General features: G+C 31.9%; 3 protein-coding genes across 4 annotated transcripts; all 3 read right to left on the bottom strand.

Annotated features, from left to right (window-relative positions):
• Nucleotides 1-6,102: 6,102 nt before the first annotated feature.
• LOC125052569 (circadian clock-controlled protein daywake-like) lies at nt 6,103-8,126 on the bottom strand. Of its 2 annotated transcripts, none has more exons than XM_047653492.1 (5): nt 7,906-8,126; nt 7,358-7,652; nt 7,047-7,180; nt 6,774-6,926; nt 6,103-6,482 (listed from the first exon to the last, which is right to left on the bottom strand). In XM_047653492.1, the coding sequence occupies exons 1-5, from the start codon at nt 7,964-7,966 to the stop codon at nt 6,331-6,333; spliced, it is 795 nt and encodes a 264-aa protein (XP_047509448.1). In that variant the 5' UTR covers nt 7,967-8,126; the 3' UTR covers nt 6,103-6,330. The 2 variants fall into 2 exon arrangements, with proteins under 2 accessions (XP_047509448.1, XP_047509449.1); XM_047653493.1 differs by having other exon boundaries at nt 7,430-7,652; nt 7,906-8,042.
• A 124-nt stretch (nt 8,127-8,250) lies between these two features.
• On the bottom strand, nt 8,251-10,744 carry LOC125052570 (circadian clock-controlled protein daywake-like). Its single transcript, XM_047653495.1, has 5 exons — nt 10,632-10,744; nt 9,777-9,999; nt 9,414-9,544; nt 9,055-9,210; nt 8,251-8,780 (listed from the first exon to the last, which is right to left on the bottom strand). The coding sequence occupies exons 1-5, from the start codon at nt 10,690-10,692 to the stop codon at nt 8,629-8,631; spliced, it is 723 nt and encodes a 240-aa protein (XP_047509451.1). The 5' UTR covers nt 10,693-10,744; the 3' UTR covers nt 8,251-8,628.
• A 3,629-nt stretch (nt 10,745-14,373) lies between these two features.
• LOC125052430 (protein takeout-like) lies at nt 14,374-18,334 on the bottom strand. The gene is made up of 5 exons (XM_047653277.1): nt 18,196-18,334; nt 16,684-16,909; nt 16,228-16,358; nt 15,209-15,364; nt 14,374-14,929 (listed from the first exon to the last, which is right to left on the bottom strand). The coding sequence occupies exons 1-5, from the start codon at nt 18,254-18,256 to the stop codon at nt 14,772-14,774; spliced, it is 732 nt and encodes a 243-aa protein (XP_047509233.1). The 5' UTR covers nt 18,257-18,334; the 3' UTR covers nt 14,374-14,771.
• Between the last annotated feature and the right edge of the window lie 1,257 nt (nt 18,335-19,591).

The following is a 19,591-nucleotide window of genomic DNA, read 5'->3' as shown; positions in this document are numbered from 1 at the left end:
CTTGTCTCCGGTTAATCTTGTAAAGTTTTGTTCGGTTTCCCTTTTGTATGACAATTTTATTACGATCGTGATTCGACGCGAAGAAACGTAATCTCTATAGATATACAATATACAGAAATAAATGTCATACGTAAATCTGTTTTTCCTTGAATGAAACATGGTGAATGAGGACTTACATATTTTATAAGTGGCTTCCACCCCCGATATGTTGGCTACGCATTATGTTGGTTATAAATATAGTTCTGACGTATATACGCTGTGTTAGTTTTAATAACTGGGAAATGCAAAATGAAATAAAATACACTCAACTTCAAATTTAGCGTCTATAATTATATATTAGAACATCATTCCTGTACGATCGAGTTTTGGCCTATCTCTCTGTGTTTTGATTTATTTTATTTTAGCGAGCAATTAACTTAACTACATTATCATAATTAAACTCTACTTTACCTTTGTCTTCCCTTGTAGTTTTAACTTTTATATCAGTAACTCGCATTTCATTATAAAATTATAAAGCAATTAATTTATTTATTATCTTAAGGAATTATAGTTTGCTTAAATGGGTTGCCGCATCAGTTGCCTAAATGGGAAGGCATTTTATTATTTAAAAAATTAAGGTTTTTAGATTAACAAATCATTTAAAGTGTAAATTGCAAGTTAATCTTTGCAATAGTAAAACAAGACGAATACAAAATAAAGTTGTGACTTGTGGCCTGCAATCTTGTTTGGATTATAGGAAAACAGAGATTGTAGTTGAACGCTTGCCAAATAGTAAAACAGTGTCCTACTTTTTAGGCGGTTAATCATATTGATAAGGCATAAAGTTCATTTACAGCAAACCAGTATATTTTGATCTTTTCGCAGACAATTTTTCCGATGTCAAACATTGCCGATATTCAAATATTGGTAAATCAGACGGTAATAGGTTTATACAATGTGTAACGTAGTTGTAGTTGGACAACATTACATTTTTATTGCACATCTTCAAAATGGCTTACTCGATTCGTAGATTTACGACAGAAATTTTTGTAAGAGCTTCGTCCGTTACGATACAAAAAGTCAAATACTTTTCCGCATATGTGAATTGGGCAGAGTTCATTCATGAACGGACCGGACATCCGGCGTATCTAATACGAGTTTCCGCCCAATTTGTAAGCGCTTAACTTTGTCTTTGTTTTTGTAGTGTCTCTCTCTACTTATTAATCATATTATTTCAAATGATTTTTATAGTTTCTTATTAGTTATTTTACAGGTGAAAATTATCATTTAGTGACAAAAATAATAATATAATTTATTGAGGTATAAAGATATTTTTTCGAATCGCCCAACCGATTACAGGCATTTTGTTATCACTCTCTGAGGTTTTTTTTTCGTTCTACTGCCCTGCCATTGTGTCAAGGGACTTGTTTCCATCCGATATATCGTTACCAAAAACTTCTGTTGCGCGTTGTGAGATACGCCTCTCCCCGGCTACATCGGTTATATTATTATATACAATATCTTACAATTTATGTTTGCCTCCTTCACATATTTCATAATTTTGTCGCAGAACTGTCCCAGGCACCGTCTGTGCCACTCTCTTAGGTTCCTAAGCTATATTTTATAATTGAAGGTTCTTTTGTAATTTTTATGTGATATTTATCTATGTAAACTTACTAATCATATATATTATAAGCATTATGTTTGCGCACGACGACGCGATGTCCGCACATATTATCGAGGCCACACATTGGTTTATAATTCGTATAACTTGTTTCTTTACTTTTTTTTGTTTTTTCTTATGTGTGGCCTTGTTGGTGCTGCTATATTAATAATATTTTATTAATAAATAAATAATAAAATATTACTTAAAATTCAAAATCGAAACTTGGCGCAAACTATGAGTTCCTGTTTCGGCTCTGAATCTTATCCTTTTTGCTTTACAGTGCTTTCCCAAATACTGGTCCTAACCACAACGAATCATATTTATTTAGGCATTCCGTATCGTAACATTTTGTGAATACCATTATGTAACATCAATGCACATAATTAAATCTTCTAACGGCGAACTGATTTTTTAATACCGTCTAACCTATTGTTTTCATCCCAGTTTTCCAAGGTCAAGGCCGCCGAGCGCTGACTGAAGATTTAAAACAATGGAAGTCGACGGCGGCTTTTTAATCATAGATCAAGGGTTTGTCGCTTTTTACCACAAAGCGGCTATGGCTCCATCTTTTTGTTTAAAAGGTACATGCATTTTCACTACTACAATATGTAATATTATTACACAAACTTTTAAAAGTAATGTAACGAAAAACATGGTAAGTAAGTATTGTCCGTCTTTTTTTATTGAATACCCTCAAAGTTATGTAAAAGATTTGCGTAAGTGTAAGCACATAGTCTAACCTTAATGCTTAAAAAGTTAATTTAGTAGAATACCATTATTTTTATGAAAATACCTTTGCCTCATCATTCAAACTGATTTCTAAACCATGATCAGCTTTGATTTTTGTTTTTTTTTCCGTTTCCTGACGATATTTCTCTTCACCGTATGAGTGCGTCAACTGTGCATATGGAAACATAAATCCAGAAGTGCACAGCTGCAATCCGAAGCATAGCCATAATGCTAACACTACTCAAAGCTTAAATAGAACTTACTAAAAGAAAACAATACACGGAAGTCTTTTCAAATGAATAAAGTAATGAATTTGCAGATACTTGTAAGCTACTCATTAACTTGTTATCCAATAAAACATTTGGAAAAGTTGGTATGGACGCAGACAAGTTGTACTCGAAAACACCGTTTTGTGGTGACTAATGGGCGAAGTTGAAAGTGAATTTTAAATTGGAGTGTCCAAATTTTAGCTCCATATTAATTTTATGGATTTAGTTATTATTCATTGGGCGAAAGCCCTAATTTATGGAATAATTGACAATTGAATTTTACAGAATAAACAAGCTAACTGAATATGTGCTATAACAGCATATCCTTTACAAAGTTTATTTCTTACTGACCAGCGATTCTGTAACTCACTTTTCGAACTCAAACAGCATTTTCGCATCGGCGGTCGCTCTCAAATCAGTCGTGAAGCTGTCATTTTATGATTTGGCATTCTGATAAACAATAAACTACAAGCTCCCACCTATTCAGAATGACAAATCATGAAATGACTGCTTCACGACTGATTTGATGCAAGAGACGATGGCAAGAGACCGGACGGTATGAGTTTGATTCAATGGAAGATGGGCCGGGTACTGGTATGGGATGCAACCTGTTCAGACACGCTGGCTCCTTCCTATCTACATGGAACCAACTACAGAGCTGGTGCGGCTTGTGCAGCGGTTTAAAAAACTAAAGCATGCAAATACAGGGGTCTAGGCTCAGAATATGATTTTGTCCCATTCGGTGTCGAGACCCTTTGTCCGTGGGGTCCTAACGCTTTAAGGCTTTTTAAAGAAATTTGAAAAAGGTTAGTCGACATCACCGGAGACCGAAGATCTGGCAGCTACCTCGGACAAAGAATTAGTCTAGCGATTCAAAGGGGGAACGCTGCCAGTATCTTCGGAACCTTGCCTAAAGGGACTCCTTTTAATAATATATTTTAGTTTATGTTAAGTTTAGTTATTTATTTCAATGTATATTATTTTATTATTATTTTTTATAATGTTAATTAAAAATGACAATTGACATTATTGCAATAAACAGACTAAACTTGACAGATAAGAATATGATAAGAGGTATACATGTATGATGCGTCATGTCTCTCTAGGTAGATATACCTATTAACTAATTTAACCAGATTCTACATTATAGGTATATCAGTATAGTACAGTACAGTACAGTTTGCTATGCAATCGTAAATAAGTTATAACCTTATCTGCCGATAACTTCTTTTACCTGAAATTTGATTTCTATGAAAAAAGCCTGCATGTGCAACTCCTTTTTTATATTAAAAACATTCGCACAATAATTATGTTTGTAAATAAAACATACGCTGTCCTCGACAAATTCTGAGTAAATTCTTATTAGGAAACCCGTTGAAGCTCGCTACCGTAATTAATAATTTTATGCAAATCACTCTCAACACGATAAGAACCCGTAGGGTGAAAGCCTATTTTGAGAAAGATTATGAATGAATGGGACCATAATCCCTACATGTTAGAGGTTCATTAATGTATTAATTTAAAACACATTATTAAGTAACCTGCAGTAGGGCAAACCGTAACTCAGCAACGCAAGACACATTGAGGGTTTCAATTAAAACGTTAAAAGCCTGGCATATTTTCTTGGGTTCACTACTATGTTTTATTTAACAAAAATTTGTAGAAGAACTGTGTTTTCTTCTATTGTATCCCAGAGATTACAAATAATAATATGGCAGGAGATATTGGAGTAAATAAGACAAAAGGTATTTCTTACGAGCTGTAAGAAATATCTTTTGTCTTATTATATATAATTGGCTACCAAACTTTATTCAAAAGTGTACGACAATTATTGCCAGGCGCAAATGCTTCCTTATTGTTAGATTTTAACAACACCTTACGTTATATATGGAGAAACCAACCCAACGACACAAAATTGCATGTATAAAATAATTTATATAAAACCTAATTTTATTTTTCAGATGCAAAATTTGAAAAACAACGTGAAATTTACCAGAATATTATTAGAATTGCTAAACTTTTGATCTGTACAATTCGTTACGGCTTGGGAAACTGAAAACGAAAGATCAACATCGTTGATTAACTCATTAACGATTTTCGAATTTATTATCACTCGGAATAAATTGTAATAAGTTTCGCTATTTATTCTGATTTAAGAAAATCTGTTGCTAAATTTGTTATGTTAATTATTTTTCAACCTAAGTTTTATTAGAAACAATTACAATACAACAACAAATAATATGCACTGAAAACTAATGCGGGCCTTGTTTGTTTTTTAATTCAATCACTACGATCTTATATATATGAAATACATTATGTAATTTATGGTCAGTAGTTTCGAGTACCCCAAGGGCCAAGAGGCCCCCAAAACGAGGCCACAAACAATACTGATTGTATTACTAAGAATCATTATTTATATTTGATACGAGTGAGATATGAAAGTGATACACTTTATTACTTACTTTTTTACCTTAAGCGAATTGGTACAATTACTTTTTGGACTAATTGTTTTTATTCCCCTTTATTATATTTGATCAACCGTTGGTTGGTAGTGAGCGTTGATACACAATTTTTTAAAAATACTCAGTAAGATCTGAATACATACCTAGATGCATTCTTGATTCGAAATTAATAACGAAAAATGAGATACAATTATCAGTCATATGATAAGGAAAGAATACTAACTATAACTTTATACTTATATATACTTTGCCTTTAAGTTAAATTACTATTAGTTCACCATCCATTAAGGACGGATATTAAATAAGTCAAATTGGCAACAACCTTTCAAGTGCATTCAAACTAGGTTTATATCAAAACTACAGCGAAAGAAAAGTAAGAAGAAATGTGGCGATCGGCCGTGTAAAACAATTATAGTTCGAACTCTTTTGAGTTATTATAATGTACTTATAAAAAAATATTTTAAACAAAAATCCCATTTTTTACGTTAATATTTCGTTTAATTTGAAATAACAAACATTTAAAATATACCGATATCCTCTAATCGATTATGCAACAAGTCAAATAGGCCGATCATATTTCAATTATATTTAGTTCTAGAACAATTAATTATTTCAAGCGCCATATCTATCCCAAAATACATTGGAATATGGATATGACAATATTCATATTTATATGAGGCTTTGCATATTGAATAAATAAATAGAAATTAAGGGATTTGTGGCATATGCGATAAGATAAATTAGCGTTATCTCAATAATGGCTGCCACCTGGCAGTCGGGTTTGGCATTAATCAACGTCTTTGCGAACATACGGGCACTGTCTTAGCAATCTTGTATTGATAGCCTTGTCATACTAATGTGAGCGCACTTGACTTCCTCCAATCTAACCGTAACAAGTATTATACATGGATTAGTAAGTGCGGTGTCTAGCGAAATTACTGTAATAACCCAATATAAGGCTACCATACATAACAACAGGAATTCAAAACTATTTTGGTAATAATGAATTTATGTTTATTCAACTGAAGAAATTCATTAAAAATACCTTCAGTTTGATGGTAAGATGCAGTTTGTGATGAACTAAGCTACGAAAGAACAGAACAGGTTGCAAAAAGCAAGGATGACATTTCGGAGGCTCTGATACATCTTTGCTGTGCATAAACTGCCAGGCGTTATAAAAGTTTCATAACATTAAAGTTTATTTAAAAATATATTTACATATTTGTTAAAGTAAAAATATCTCAGTAACAGGTGAATTTGATAAATATTTTACTACATTATCAAATATTTGTTTGGTTTGACCTTCAATAATTGGTTTTCCAAACTCCTTTGAGACATCTCGCCAGTTTTCATTCAGAAACGTCAATACTGCGTTACCTAGAAATTTAAATGTTTTATGCATATGATGTCAGCAACGGGTGTACAATTTTATTTAAATAGCAAAGAAAATGTTTTGTTAGGTGCAAGTACATGTGAATATAACTAACATTTCTGATTGCGTATTTGCAATTCATTTTTTTCTCCATATGCTTAATGGCAAAGCAAGCTCACCTGATAAACCATTTGACTTGACGGTTATCTAAGATGGAGTAGTGTGTATTGTCAATCGTTTAAAATATAAAGAAGTAACGTAATAAACAAGCACAGTGAATTGAGATAAAAACTTACTTAATTTTTCATTTCCCGAGAATAAATTAGTCATATTGAAATGAGCATAATCTTTCACCTCGTACTCGAACACATAACTTTTTGGGATTAAGTATTCCTTATTATTTCTATTTTCCATTACATATGTGCTATTAACGGATAAGGCAACATTTCCTGAAATATTGACACTTGAAAATGTATCTCGCACTTTTGAAAATTATTATAAATTATAACCCTAAGTTAAATCAGGTATTATTTTATTTATGTTAGTCTATTTCTGTTTAGCCCACTTACGGAACTTGAGGAAAATTTCTCCAGAGCCTCTTAAAGGCAGAACCTTTATGTTTCCAACCCCTTCATATTTCCCCTTCATTGAACACTTTACTATGTGGTAGCTAGTAAAGAGCATTTTTTTGTTGGTATCAATGCTGAAAAAGAAACTCATTATAGTCCAATTACCTTATACATTATTTTGTACCGACTCTTTATTATAAGTGCTTACTAACTATTGTAAAGTTAAATCTGGTCTCTACAAACAAAATAAAAACATAGGTATATAATTTTATTTTGAATTTCGAATTAATACCAAAGTAAAAAAAACATACAGGTTCCAAGCAGTAGGTATGCGGACATATTGCACAATACACACGCCATCTAGTGAACAAATGAAGAAATACCTCACGTGATCAAAAACTGTTGTTTTGAGACCCTTTAATCGTGCATCTTTCAAGGTTAAATCCAACCCACCCAATTTGTATATTTTATCGTGAACGACTAACTCATCCATTCTCTCGATTCCCAGTTCGGGGATCCCTTCAGTAAACAATGGAACAGCCTTTTGAAAGGATCTTTTTAAGCACTTATAATCTGTGTAAGAGCATTTTTCCACCGATGAGAACACTGAAATTATATTGTGTCGTCAAAACATAAAAGCAAATATTTTAACTCTAATTTGAGTTTCGTAATAAGATTTCAATAAATTACAGCGCAAATCAAGTTATGCAAATCATTGTTGAAAATACACGAAAGTCAAAATAAGGTTTGCATTCGTTTTTAAATTTTTTTTCAAACAGATCGTTACTAAAACGGCAAGATAAAAATTTAAATAAACAAAATTAAAAACTGTAGATTTTCGAATATAAATCAAACTTACCATACGGATAAATATATTGAACACAATTAAGTAAAAAGTACAAGAATAAAACAGTTTTCATGATTTGTTATTATTCAATATTGCAGAAAAAGCAGTTCTCATGAGACTTAAGGATAAACTACAAATTCAAACAGATAGTTCCTATTTTTATACGTCGCATAAGAAAGCAATAAAACATCACCCAGTTTATTTAAATTGAACTTATTTTTGGGTCTGGTAGATCGTGTAGTATTAAAAAAATAAGTTTTTTTACTAGTAAAGAAAGGCCAACATATTGCGATTTATATTTATTAGTAAAACATATTGTATTCTAAATTAAAATCGTACACATGTATATATAGTTGTAAATTAACATTAATAAAATATGGCGACTTTAAAATAATATATGTTAATACGTCTTAATGTTTTTAAAATAATCAACGACATTTTGCACTATGAATATAAAAATTTAAAACGTTCACTTTTATGCTATTTCGGGATTATTTAAAAAAATTACGTTAACCAAAGTTTTGCGGAAGCGAGTAGTCGGGTTTTTGTGAAACAATTTTTTTCCTTTTAAAAGCGCCAATCAATTAAAATATATTGAAGTTGTTTTTTTTATTTTATTTTAATATTTGAACTTGAAGCTGAGAGAGCCTTTTTGCAATAACATGATAATTAAAAGTTAGTAAAAGTATATATTTCCGGTGCACTTAAATAAAGTGCATTTATAATTATTGTAATCTAATTTAGAAATATTTCTTCAATAGGCTGCGAAAGAAGATATGATCTAATTGCATTGAAGATTTTCATATTCAGCACGTCAAACACTGGTCGTCCGTAGGTTAATGCGACTGATTTCCAGTTTGTATTCAGGAATTGATGCATTAAATCGCCTGCGAATACAAAAATCTTTTAAAACAGGTCATAGCAAATGTTATATTCCCTTATATGTACGGAACTTGCTTTTTCATGAGTAGTTTCTATGACTTAGTCTCATTCGTGTCAAATATTCAAACTTGACTTATAATTGAGATTAAGCCTCAAAACTAACAAAAAAGTAAATTTGTGTTTTTTGTTTCAAACGCGAAATGTGCATTTTAATTATTATATATTTAATTATTTCAGTACTTGTTGGGCGTGGCCCTTAACGCTAAACATTGCACTTACTCTGTCCCTTGTTGCCATAGAACAAGTTAGTGTAGTCAAACCGTACGTTGTCCTTAACGTCGAACCAGTATTGGAGTCCTTTCAGATCAATTACATCTCTGCCAAAAGCGTCTTTTGATATTTCAAACGGCATTAGGTACTCCATTTGCACTTTTTCTGAGAATATAAACAATGTTTACGCATCATATTATATAACTATATATTTGTAACTTTTCTTTCATTCTTTAGTCTTGCTGACATGAGTCAAAATTGATCTATATTAAATACAGTTTTGAAAATGTCTCGAACGAGGAAATTTTTAATATAATTTTAAGAAGTCTATGCTTATTTTCACTTATTTTGATTTCATGCTGTCTTACTTGCAGATATTACAGCTTCCCCATCTCCATTAAATGGCAAATTGAGGATACTTCCTTGAGCGCTATACCGGGATTTCATCGCAAGATCGGTATGGTACACTAATTGTATTTGTCGCGATACTGTGTCAATGCTGCAAAGCATAAAATAATATTAAAAGTTCAATTTTATTAAATTTTATAATGAACATATACTTCATATGTGAAGGGTGCGTCATTTTAGTTAAATAATTTGAAGACTTTTTACCCAAGTTACACCATACATACGTATATGTAACGAAAAATTGTCAGTAAAAAATATTTCCCTTTTGAGGTCTTTTAAAAACAGGTATATAATTAATCGGAATTAATACCATTTTTTCTTACTTAATTCTATCAATAACAGCGTTCCTGAACCCTTGAATTACGGCATTGTTCAAATCCATTTTTAAGCCGGCGAGGTCGACACGGGCGAAGTTCACTAGCATGGGATCCAATGTTTCGGTGAAGAGCTCTGGTATTCCAGAGGTAAGGGCGGGCACTTTTATTTGAGCCTGTCTGGTTAGGCACCCAGAGTCCCAAACACTACATTTAATATACACACGGGGTACTGAAATTATAATTATTTTAATGTTATGGTGACTGATCGTACTTTAATTCGTGTATGCGGTGATGTTAGTTATTTCGACTATGTATTTGCGTGTTGTTCCCACGAGAATGTAAGTGCGTGCCACCATGCCTACTGCTGATAGAGGACAAATCTTTGTTTTTTAAATTATTCTATTATTATTTATTACTTAAGATGTCATGTGGAACATGGTGTAATGGTTGCAGCTCCAAAAAAACGTTGTGTAAAACAAAAAAACTTGGCGATTAAAAAGAGTGGCGGAGAGTTTATTACCAATTATTCTCTTCCGTTCTCCTTGATTTGAGAACTGGCAGTAAATGTAAAATTATAAGCATTTAATGTATATATTTCTTTTTTGACGTTCATAAGTGTACATGGTGTTACCTATATGAATAAATGATTTTTGACTTTGACTTGACTATAATATATTTGTAAAGATGTGTTAGCCCAGTGGCGACGAGTCAGACAGAAGACTGATCTGCACGAGTATTGATTAAGAAGAATTAATTCCTCACAATTGCGCTTATGATTGTATGAGATATGTCTAAAAGTATTTGAAGACAAAACATTTTACACGTGTTGGTATAAAAGTTATAATTCATTATTTCACTTACTTGCCGATTGAATAAATGCCAATTGCATTGCCAGGAATAAAGCACAAAATATCGCGCCCATTTTGTTCGTACAACTTTGCAATTCTGAAGCTTAACTGTTTGTGATGTTCATATATTCCCTTTTATATAAAAAACTCATATTGGATATCAGGCTGTTCACAGTCAAGGTTTAATAAGACGATTAATCATTGCATAATTTGTCATATAAATTGATCATGTATGTATGTGGAACGGTTTGGAGCTTCCGTATGATGTACCATAACAATGAGGCCCGACTGCATCTAGAGTTAAGATTTTTGATCGTCTAATAACTGATAGTCAACAAAAGTGTTTTCCGATAATGTTGGTTAACTCAAGATACTTTTTTTTAAATCCTTCTATAATAGTATAGATAGTATAATAGATATATAATAGAGTATGATACACATAAATTTCTGATTAATCAACATCAGTCAGCCTTTTGTGCCTACCAATAAAATAATCATTTCCCTAGAAATCTAACGAAGTGCTGTAGGTACTTAACTATACTTCTTCTTTTCTTACACTCGACAAAACACTTTGGGTGAGTGTTTTGTTGGGCAAAACTATAAAGTTAATTAAAAATTTAACTCAGTAATGTTGAACCAAAACCTTGAATGTTAACAATTATAAAACGAATGTATGTAATTCATTCAAAATAAAAAACTATTACAAATTTAATGGAATAAAAAGACAGACAACCTTTTTAATATATCGATTCAATTGTGAGTTAATAAGTATAGATTTTAGGTCAGAGGTGATTTAGTACAATAGAGCCTACGCAACCTTGTTATTGACATCACATATTGATGTGTCGCTCCATTACCATCATAATGGGTAATTATGGTACGAATCGCTGCACTGTTTTAACCGGCTTTAAAACCCGTAGATGTTGTCACATTATTTGTGTATATTTGTGTTTTTTCGTCTGTATCTGATGATTTTAGTGGTGCTAATAAGATTTCTAAGACGATTGAACTATCGATTATTCTTAAGAAAAAGAAAAGTAAATCGTAGTCATATTTACAGTGTACTTTTTGGCTCTTCAAATGTAGGAATAAATAATATATGTCGATGTAGAAATAACCAACAAGTGGTCATTTTTTTATACATATTGTCTTTGTCGAAGTCTACCCATATTTTTTAGGCTTTTAGGAGGTGGATTTATGGGAAAGTAGGAAAGTATGACTTAAAACTATGGGGCTTAAGGGTGAGTGAAGCGGAATACATGACATTTAACATCTCCGTCAAATATCCTTTCCTCCCAACTCAAAGCCATACCGCTTCAATATCGTTTTTCTATACGCGAATTCTACAGACTGCTCGATGATACAGTAAGAATACTGCCCAAAAGAGACATCACAATTGTCATCGGAGACCTTAATGCAATGCAATGGTGGGAAGCACAGTAGAAGAGTTAAGGGACCTTGTGGAAAAATATGGACTTTTTGTTTATCATAGTGGCTTGAACAGAATTAAAAAGAGTGGCGGAGAGTTTATTGCCAGTTCTTCTCTTCCGTTCTACGCCCTTGATTTGAGAACTGGCAGTAAATGTAAAATTAGAAGCATTTAATGTATATTTCTTTTTTGACGTTCATAATTCTTATTAAAAAAAAAAGTGTACATTGTGTTACCTAAATGAATAAATGATTTTTGACTTTGAACATAATCGTGTAATCTTATAAGTATAACCGAAAGGTTCTGTTCATGCTGCAACCCTCCTACTTCTCATATTTGTACACGTTATTCAACCTGAAAGGGATGCTATGGTTGAACGTTTTAATTACCTTAAAGGAGGTATCGGATTGGGCTGATGCGTACCGAGTCCAATTTAACACGAATAAACCCCAGACCTGTCTAATGAGTCGAGAAAAAATCTATACAATAAAAAAATGTCAAACATAAAATAAATATATGGACAAAAATGTCACTGATAAAAATAGAATACAAAGCAAAACAAGACAAAACATGACAGCATAAAATTTATAAATTAGGAGAACGACAAACAAACTGGTAGCTATAAAAAACCAATGAAGATACAAGGCTTAGGAAATTAATAGTTTAAACTTATTCGCAAAAGTTGGCCGACTGTTCTTTACACCGGAACAGCTTCTTAATCTTTATCAAGCTTGAGTTCGTTCGTGTGGAAGTCATATCTGGGATGTTGCTGCCAATTTTCATCTGGGTGCCTTGGACGTTAGAGGCGGGCTTAGCAAATTATAGACGACCATTGACCATCTCCTTTCAGTTGCCTGCCGTTCAGTCTTCTATTGATTACACTCCGGAGAATGTTCCATGGAACTATAAAAAAAAAACGTTTTTGTACTTATGAACACGCGTTAGAAGTGTATAACTTCTTTGGAGTAATAAGATAAAAATCTTTTAAAATTTTAACTTTCGCCTAATATTCTACCTTTGTAGAAAAAACTACACTAACAATAGAAACAAAATTACTCTCATCATTTTTCCGTAACGCGCCAAAAGAACTATATCTTCAAAAATCTTTTTTAATTATAAACATGCATTACAATGTGTAAGATTTGTGCGACTTCACAACCTGATTCTGTCATCCCCTTTCAAACAACGCTCGTCTAAAAGCACGCTGGAGTTTCACCCCCAAAATTCACACAACACGATTCGGATAGTCGTTTCTTGTAAAAACAGCAAAAGAGTGTATCCATCCATCTTCTCTAGACAGTTTAACATGGACTAATTCAAGCGTATTCATAGGCGTTCCTGCAATAGGCCGCATCACACTTAAAAGGGGATTATGTCCAAACGTCTGTCAGTTTTTGAGAATATATAAATTGTAGCTCATACATATCTACATACGCTTATACAAAAGATGTTCTTAGTGTAACGAGTTTGATTCCTGACTGTTTCGTTTTATCCAATCTCTGAGAACCTAGTTTCAATCTTTAGAATGTCAATACATAAATATATTTTTACTATACATCGCTACATTTTCATACCCATAGAAACAAAGATAAAATACGATAAGGAACAATGGAGCTAGCAAGGTACCTGTATCCGGGGAGTCGACCGCCACTCAATGAATAAGTTACATCGCGTAGAAAATTAAATTTTTTCTAAAAGAGCATTAGGCACGATTCGCTCGCAGGATAATCGGAATTTCAATTCAGTTTCGAATTGTGACTTCTGTCAGAACTCATTTCTATGCAAATTGCCGCAAATAGCAAGAACGGCTGAATTATTTAATCGTTGGTTCGAGGATTTTAATGTCGCTACGTGTAGGAGATTCATCTTTCACTAATTCCAATAAAGATCGGATCGAGAAAGATTTTTAGAAAATCGAGCTAAAAGCTAATAGATAAGATAGATAATAGACGATTTATGTTTTTTATCTGGCCACGAACTTTTTACCCGTCTCTTAAAAGCCGTAAACTGTAATATGTGCATTAAAAATCCAGTGAAGTAATTAAATTAAAATTGTTGGTAAAACATAGCACAGTTTTAGTGGCTTCCTGCTTCTGCTTCACGAAACAATCATTGCTTTGTTAATTGGGAACCATAACAAGGAACCACAAGGACCCACTATGTTCAACCCTCAAGGTTTGATTCACGACCAGAAAAGAATAGATATAAAATTCATAACGGCTTTGATATTCTTACCCCAAACAGAGGCGCCCTTGAAAATTTAATTTATAACTCCAATTGTGAAAGGATAAATGCAAGTAAGCAATTGAGACAAATATTTTTTTGAAAATTTTATTATCCTACAAAGTACAGAACATAACAAACATAACTGAAAATATAGTACACATACAGAAGAATTTACACTATTAAAACGATTTAAGTAAACATATCGATAGATAATAGATGACCTGATCACCTATTAATAACAAACAATTTTATTTATTTTGCATACATACAGCTGGAGTTGAAAATCGTGTTGAGGCACTTTTAATAATGCGACTTAATTGCAATTAACATAACATGTTCAGACATTGTGATAAATTCAATAAAAACTTATCCAGCTAATATGACATGAAAATGTTGAATAGTTCGAACAAAAGTAAAGGTTGAACTGTCAAAACTGCTTTGACGAGTTCGCATTATTATTTATTTATTTCAGCATGTGAATATTTATCCTGTACTAATCTAATAGACCATCTCATCGATGGGATGCACTAAAAGGTATGACCTAAAAGCGTTGAACATCTTTCCAGCAATCATGTCTAGAAGAGGTTTTCCGTAGGTTGTGATTAGGACCTTGGACCATCCAGTGTTCCTGTTAAGGAAGTGATGCATAGAGTCACCTGTAAAAAGTACATAGTTATTTATTGAGCTGTCTTCTGAAAGCCTTAGTATCAAGAAATTAATCATTCGGCTCATTCTTTGAAACAAAATCAAGAATATTTTTTAAATTTTAATAAGGATCCCTCTTATCGTCTCATACATTAGCTTTATTATATTCTAAGATAGTATACTTAGTTATATATAGCTTAAACTTTCTTATTATAGATACACCTAACGCGCGCGCGAATTAATAGCATTATTTGTATCACTCAAAATTGTCGTATTGGTTTACAACTTACTTAATCCCTTGTTTCCCTTAAACAAGTTGGTGAAATTGTACTGCACGCTGTCTTTAATATCATAAGAGAAGGAGTAACTCTTAAGGTCGAAGACAGCCTTGCCGTTGGAGTCATTGACGATTTCGTACGGCATCACGTAACCAATTTGGAAGTTTTCTAAGAAAAAATTAAATAAATTAAAACAAGAAGTTTTTATACAAAAATATCTTGTTTTTGGAGTTGATCAAAAATGGACAACAATTTAAATAATAAAAATATATTTAAAGGTTCGCAAGGTTTTTGTGACTCGAAGAAGGATTGATACCTATAGGTTAATGTGTTTGGATCCTGGAATCTGACCTCAAAACAACAAACGTTTTCTAGTTTGGGAGACACAGAAAGGCGATCAAAAACAGATCAGATAAACATACATAGGATATACACATACCCATTGATTCTTTGCACGAACCTTTACTAAAACCAGCCACTAATTCGTATAGGAATACATTCAAAGATCAATTCTATCCTACGAGGGTAGGACAAACTGAAAGCACATTTCAGACATTTGTGCACATATTTTAACATACTAATAACCAGCTTAGAATATTTAAAATAAATAAAAGCGACACCATTTCTTGTTTTTAATGAACAAAATGAAGTTCGAATTATTGTTTAATAATATCCGACTGTTTGTTTGATTGATAAATTTTACGTATTAGAATATCCATTACAATATTGTACTTAGTAAAAACCAATTTTCAACATTATTTCACGCGTAAAAAACCCTTCACATGAAAAAAATATCGACTAATCTCATTTACGTCCTATATCTTGACAATAAGGTCCAGGTCTATGTATATCTTAAGAATAGACATATGATTTGTATTTTTAAAATCATTTCTTTTATTGATTGGGTGTTATTGCGCAATAAAATCAAAAGCACGAAATGCTAAAGCTGCAACTTCCTGATCCCCGGTCCCCTCGTCATTAAACTCGCAAAAAAGTTTTTTACGCTATATAAATTCAACAAAAATACTTACTGGAGTTAATCTCTGCATCACCATCTTCATTAATAACAAAACCGAGGACGTTTCCATCGACACTGTAACGTCCTTTAACAATGGCGTCGGTGTGAGCTACCACTCGCATTTGTCTTCTCGAAGAGTCCAATCTGGAAAAAAACTTACTATAACTGCAACGTACTTGATAATACGTAGCGTTCGATTCCGGTCGAGGTATATAAATACGTCATTTTACTTATAAAGTTTTTGTCTAATCCGACTCGGCAAAGTAAACCTTACTAAGTAGACCAAGTCAGTGGAAAGCGAATTTGCATCGTAGTTTCAACGATAAGATAAATTCCAATCTTCTGGTAGTTAGAAATTACAAACTGACATAACCAATTATTTTATTACTTTGATACAATTAAAGTAATATTTCGCGCTAATCGCGATATATTTCACAATCCGACAAAAGTCGGACCATCAAACACTTACTCCACGCTTTCAATCACGACGTTCTTGATTCCACGTAGCACAGCCTTGTAGAAATTAATTTTGACACCAGCGATGTCAATCTCAGCAACGTCTATGATCAGTGGGTCAAGATGTCTCGCTGCGATCTCCGCTATTAGGTCCGAGGTTATTTCTGGTACCCGGAGTTGGACCTGTTTGGTAAGGCAGTCTGAGTCCCGGACATCGCATTTTCCGTACTCTCTGGGGTCTAAAATAAAAATTATCATGAAATTTACGTATTTTTTATTACAAACCTTCTTGGTATTTTTGCAGTGCCAGAAATAGCAGTGATAACATCAAAATCGTATAATATGATGATAATGGTACGGTGAAGGATATACTTTTAATTTTATAGCTGCCCAAATCAAAAAAAAGACCTAACATACTTTAAAAAAATAAACAAACAGACAAGTGAAAAATCTAATGATATCATCAGGTTGACAAATTTTGTTTCTTAAATTAAACACGCGCTACGAACAATAATTCACCTATCTATAAATTATTCTTTGCAAAGTTTGTCAATCTTTATACCACACTGATTTTACCGTCTTTATTTGCCTGAATTTTGGAAAATGACATTAAACTCATTTGGAAACTTGCGCTACATGAATCCTATTATTTCTGTACTGAACTAATAAGTACCACTTATTGTATGATTTCAACATACGACAGTATCAAAAACATTTTTGTCTAGTTTGCTTTTTTATATTGTAAATAATATCAACTTTAATTAACAACAATTACTTAAAAGTTTAAAACGGGTCATAAACGATTGATTGTAGTTTGAAGGTGACATCGCTCGCGATTTAAATATCTACCTATTACTTGTTTGTTAAATAACTTGCTTTTTTATTTTTGTAAATTGGAAACGTAATTTATTTTCTTTAACGTATGAAGTTTTGTAAAATTATACATAACACGTTGCAATGTTTAATTACAGTAGTACAAGTTCGTTTTAACGCCTGATAATTTTTTTACGTAAGCTATTTGGTTTCACATTATTTATCTTATAGGGGTTAATGCCATTTTATCGATTATTAATTTTCTTAGAATAACTTGAAGTTACTGGATATAAGACGACTAACTACACGATATAATACGTTTTAAATAGACAATTAATTATTTAATATTTCTATAAATATTACGTTTTTTAATTACCAATTCCTTTTATTAAACACAACACTGGAAAAAGCCCAACACATTTTTAGAATGTTTAAATGAAAAAGTAGAATTTTGTTTTAAGAAGAATTTCATAATAAAGGAACCGAAAAAAGGGCCTAATATAAAAACAATGTTTCAGAACAATAATTAATTACCAATTTATGTTTCGAAAAGGAAGATTTATCTTTAATTACATATTGAAAAATTGAAAGTATGAGAATCTAATGGCACCCTAGATAATTGAGAAGTCAACCGTTAATAATTCCTAAATATTTCATAGTGAAAAAAAAACATTACTTCAACCAAAACCTAAATAATTCGCATGTCACTTACTTGTACTCTGAATAATTGCTATCTGAAGGACCAGAAGAAACGTATAAAAAATGGCACTCATTTTTAAAAATATTTTTCTTTTTCAAAACACTACACTACTTCGAATGTCTGAACGGTCAACTGATTACTTCGCACTCAAATATCTTCCCTTATATATGAAATGCTGGCTTGGTCGTCAAGGACTTTTTTTTGATTTAAAAAATAACAACGAAACTCAAAAATTATCAATTATTCTTATGAAGCCAAAGTCGCCTGTAAATACGTCTATTCTAAGAATTTGCACGTTTTTAAATGCATTTGCATCTATGAGTAGCTATTTTTAGTGCTTCAAAAAGCAATAATCCAGTATTGTGCAATATCTTATGTTAATTAGGAATCGAAGAAGGATTATCTTGTTTAATAACTCTAGAGAGATTCAAAACAAAGCTATTGGAATTTTCGAGAATATCATCAAATTAATGTGTCTAAAAAAATAAATGGCTTTGTAACGAAAGTCGTCTGTTCTATTCAGGTATGAACAAAATATTTCTTGACATACTGATAAAGGCGCGTTAGTATGTTTAATGCACAATTTATTGAGAAAAGCATATAACTGCGTGTAGTTGAAAACATGGCAAATTTAATATAAAATACTGTAATATAATTAATAATTCATTTTGTAGGTTAGAAAAAGCTTAGAGGGTAGTGAAGTTTTCGTAGATATATTCTTATATAAATGTCACAGAACCAAACTAATTTATTTAATTAATACATTGATTTCATTATTGAAAAATTTCGCTGTTAATTCAATGAATTAATGACCATTTCATGAACTTACATATTCTAATATCGTGCTACGAAAATAAATAAAATGACTTCAACTAGCTTCAATGCTAGAAGTAATTATTTATCTAATTGTTTGTACCTAATCGTCACCGAAAAATAACTTTACAATGTTGAGGAATGCTTCTCAATTAATAGCCTAAAACTTATATAAGATAAATTATTTTATCGGTTTGCATAATAGTTTTGGGCAATTGCTGCAACTGAAACGGCTTCTTAGTATTATTATTAATTCAATAACAGATATCAAATTATTTCAAATAATTAATTTTATGTTCTTGGGTTTCAACTTATATATAAAAATAATTTCTTAATCCTTAAATTAGTGGACGCAGCCAGAGTTAGTATAAACTAATAATAAGTTTTAATTTTCAAAATAAAAGGTATGCTGATACTATCTAACACTCACCAGTTTAATACATATACAGTATAGTCTTTTATGCTCATTCTATCTGCACGTCCTTATAAAAACTTAAATACCAAACACTAAATTATAATTATTGTACCTAAAATCAAAACTTATTGCATTAATTTAACCTTAGTACCTAGATTCCTCAAGCGAGCTTATGGCATA

The sequence above is a fragment of the Pieris napi genome, chromosome 9 (assembly GCF_905475465.1).
Source record: "Pieris napi chromosome 9, ilPieNapi1.2, whole genome shotgun sequence".
Taxonomy (NCBI): domain Eukaryota; kingdom Metazoa; phylum Arthropoda; class Insecta; order Lepidoptera; family Pieridae; genus Pieris; species Pieris napi.
This window is presented reverse-complemented; position numbering and strand designations above follow the sequence as displayed.